Source organism: Myotis lucifugus, unplaced genomic scaffold, assembly GCF_000147115.1.
Source record: "Myotis lucifugus unplaced genomic scaffold, Myoluc2.0 scaffold_5992, whole genome shotgun sequence".
Taxonomy (NCBI): Eukaryota; Metazoa; Chordata; class Mammalia; order Chiroptera; family Vespertilionidae; genus Myotis; species Myotis lucifugus.
This window is the reverse complement of record NW_005877040.1, coordinates 5,163-9,137: the sequence shown is the minus strand read 5'-3', so window position 1 is coordinate 9,137 and position 3,975 is coordinate 5,163. Positions and strand designations below refer to the sequence as shown.

Genomic DNA, 3,975 nt, shown 5'->3' with positions numbered 1-3,975 from the left:
TGACTGGGATACCTGAATGCTTTATTGCATTTTTTACATTCATAGGGTTTCTCTCCAGGGTGATTCCTTTCATGTCTTTGAAAACTTTTATAATATCGGAAGGCTTTTCCACAGAGTTTACATTGATAGGGCTTCTCTACAATGTGGCTTCTCTCACACGTTTGAAGAAAAACTGAAGAACTAAAGGTTTTCAAACTCTCCTTACATTTATAAGGAGCATCTGCAGTATGTTTGATCATGTGTCTTTGAGGGCTTTTGAGCCACCTGAAGGCATTCCAACATTCCTCACATTTATAAGACTCCTCTCCATTGTGATTTCTTTCATGTTTTTCAAACAACTGAATATAAGTGAAGGCTCTCCCACATCTACTACATTTATATGGTTTCTCTCCATATTTCTGATTCTCAGAGGTCTTGTGTCTAGTTTGACATTTAATGTCCCTATTATGGGATGAATGATGCATGAAGACTTCACCACATGCACTGTATTCCCATGGTTTTGCTCCAGGAAGAGATTTCGTCAGATTGAGATTTGGAATAAGGGTTAAGTTTTCTCCACACTGACTATCCTCCTTCCTTTTGCAGCTCCTCTCTACCATTTGACTTCTGCAAAAAATAAGAAGCACATTATTAATTTCTTTGTTAATAATTTTATACTTATTGGAAGAATATTTGGACTACATCTTTATGATTTACTGCTAAGTATAGGTTTACTGTCTTGTACAAATTGTTGGACATTGAATACACCAAAATTTCTGCAAGACAACTTCAGCCTTGCTATTATAAAAAAAATAACCTTCATATTTAGCTTCATGAATGCTCTTTGCATGTAAACTATTTTTGCAAACACTAAACATCTACGTCACATATAAAAAGTACTTTAGTAAAAAATTTCTGAGAAGTAATTTGAAGCAGGGGTAGTTTAGATTGATTTTTTTTTCATTTGTTTTAAATATATATATATATATATATATATATATATATATATTTTATTTCAGTGAGGAAAGTAGCGGGAGAGAGAGATAGAAACATCAATGATGAAAGAGAATCATTGATCGGCTACCTCCTGCACACCCCCTACTGGGGAATGAGCCCACAACTTGGGCATGTGCTCTGACTGGGAATAGAACTGTGACCTCCTGGTTCATAGGTTGATGCTCAACCACTGAGCTGGGCTGGGAAAATTCTTCTAAAATTTTTATAGCATAATTGTTTTCTCATCTGAGACACTGCTTTCTATTGTGAATGTTACTCACCTGTGTTTAATCCCCTGGTTTTTGTACTGATCTTCAATTTCGTGATCTTCCCATTTTCCCCCTAAAATTCAGACCAAGAAATAGGATTCCAAAGTATTAGAAATTGTAGAAAAATTATTAGATTCTAGTTCTATAATGAGCTGTGACTATGCCTAGTTTATTTATCAATGTCCTCTATTCCTATATTACATGTTAGCACAATGTTGACGGATAAGAAAGACTTATCCTTCAGATGAGGAAGTAAAGGGTAACTTGTCAACCTTACCTATGGAGGCCAGGTTGCTGAAGGTTTCCCTCATCACATCTTTGTAGAGTTTCTTTTGTAAAGAATCCAGTAAGGCCCACTCCTCCAGACTAAAGTTCACAGCCACATCCTCAAATGTCACTGAGTCCTAAAACATCACAAATACGTGTACAGTAAAATTTATGAGATGGACTGCACTGAACACCTAGACTCCATTTACAGGGAAGTTACATATGATTCTGTCATCTCCAAACATTTACTCTAAGACTTCGTCATCAGAAACTTACACTCTGTCCACAATTACTTTCTCATAAATTTAATGCCATCACGAACACCTGGAAATTATTTACACATTGTTACCATAACCCATTATATTTTATGTATTTCCTCTAATAGCAGGGTTCAGAGCATGTTGGGAAAAGAAAGAAATGCTACAGAAATGAAACGAATATTGTATTATCATTTTAAGATGATAAATTCCTTGGGGAAAAAATTTTTTTAAATATATTTTCACTGATTTCAGAGAGGAAAAGGAGAGGGAGATTGAGATAGAAACATCAATGATGAGAGAGAATCATTGGTTGACTGCCTCCTGCATGCCCCCTACTAGGGATCAAGCCCACAACCCAGGCATGTGCCCTGACTGGGAATTGAACCATGACCTCCTGGTTCATAGGTCAATTCTCTATCACTGAGCTATACCGGGCAGAAAAAAAAACCTTTTAATCTTTTTTCCTTATTACTCACCACTTACAGTACTCCATGAGGCATCAGGTTAAATGTACATAAGATTTCTGGGAATAAATACATACTAAATAAACATATTTGCTTTTAGTTCTATTGCCATCATTAAACATGAGTCCAGAAGGCCTATGACAATGCTAGCTTTAGCAAGGTCCAGGTAGTCATATCATCTTAAAGTTCTTCAGATCATTAAAAGTCATCAGATGTAGCTGGCTGAATAACATTCATATAGACCAACACTGCTTTTTTCTTGTGTAATATTTATTACAGACTTATTTTTTCCTTTCCCTCTCTGTCCAATATGATGGCCTAGAAAATTAGTCTGGTACCACCACCTATCTATGGGGATATATTCTGAGATATGTATTGTTAGGCAATTTCATCATTGTGGGTACATGTAGAATGTACTTTCACAAATCTAAATGGCATTGCCTACCAAATACCTAGGCTATATGGCATAGCAGATTGCTCCTAAACTACAAACCTGGACAGCTTGTTACCGGACGGAATACTACGGGCCATTGTGACACAAGGCTATTATTCATATATCTAGATAATGCTCTCCCCTTTTGTCATTTCCCAGCTCCCCTGTGTAGGGAAGACTGCACCACAAGATACCCCCAGCACACCTACATAAGGCCACTCTTTCAAAATGTGGTGATGTAGCTGGTCTACCTACTACATAGAAACAAACATGAAGAGATAGACAAAATGAGGAGAAAAAGGATTATGCTATAAGCAAAATAAAAAGTCAAAACCCCAGAAAAAGAACTAAATGAAATGGAGACAAGCAATCTACCAGATAAAAAGTTGAAAGCAATGGCTACAAAGTTGGTCAATAAAATTGGAGAATAAATAAACTCAGGGAAAGCCCCAACAAAGAGATAGAAAATATAAAAAAAGAACCAATCAGAACTAAAGAATATAATAATTGAAAAGAAAAAAATACACTAGAGGGAATTAATAGCAGATTAGATGATGCAGAAGAATCAATCAGTGAACTGAAAAGCAAGGTAGTGGAAAACCCTAACTGAAACAGAAAAAAGAATTTCAGAAAGTGAAAATAGTTTAAGGGACCTCTGGGACAACATCAAGTGTGCTACCATTCTCACCATAGGGGTCCCAGAAGAAGAGAGAGAGAGGGACAGAAAACCTATCTGAAGAAATAATAGCTGAAAACTGCCCTAACCTGGTGAAGGAAACAGATATCCAAGTCAGAAAGCACATAGGTCCCAAACTAGATGAACTTAAGAAACCCACAAAACACATAATTAAAATGCTAAAAGTTAAAGACAAAGATAATTTTAAACGTAGCAAGAGAAAAGCAGTTTAAAATAACAAGTATCTGGAATAAATTAGTTAAGAGACATACACATGCACAAAGATGTGAAATATAATGTTAAAAACAATATATGGGGGGATGAGTAAAAAAATGGTGCTTTTAAAATAAGTTGAATTTAAGCAACTATTAACTTAAACTACTATTATCATCGGGTGTTATATGTGAAATTCATGGTAGCCATAAACCAAAAACCTGTACACAAAATAAAACAGGTATACAAAATAAAGAGAAAGGCATCCAAACATAACACTACAGAAAGTCATCAATGTACAAAGGAAAAGAACAAGAGAAGAAGAAAGAAACAGAGAAGAACTACAAAAACAACCAGAAAACAATTAATAAAGAAGCAATAAGTACATACCCATCAATAATTACTTTAAATGTAAGTG

At 35.4% G+C, this 3,975-nt stretch overlaps 1 protein-coding gene across 1 annotated transcript; it reads right to left on the bottom strand.

The window, feature by feature from the left end:
- Window positions 1-12: 12 nt before the first annotated feature.
- On the bottom strand, window positions 13-1,648 carry LOC102424089 (zinc finger protein 564-like; the record flags this gene model as incomplete). The annotated part of the gene is made up of 3 exons (XM_006109105.1): window positions 13-606; window positions 1,257-1,317; window positions 1,522-1,648. Coding segments are annotated over 3 exons (782 nt in total), but the record flags the coding sequence as incomplete, so codon positions are not given.
- Window positions 1,649-3,975: the final 2,327 nt, after the last annotated feature.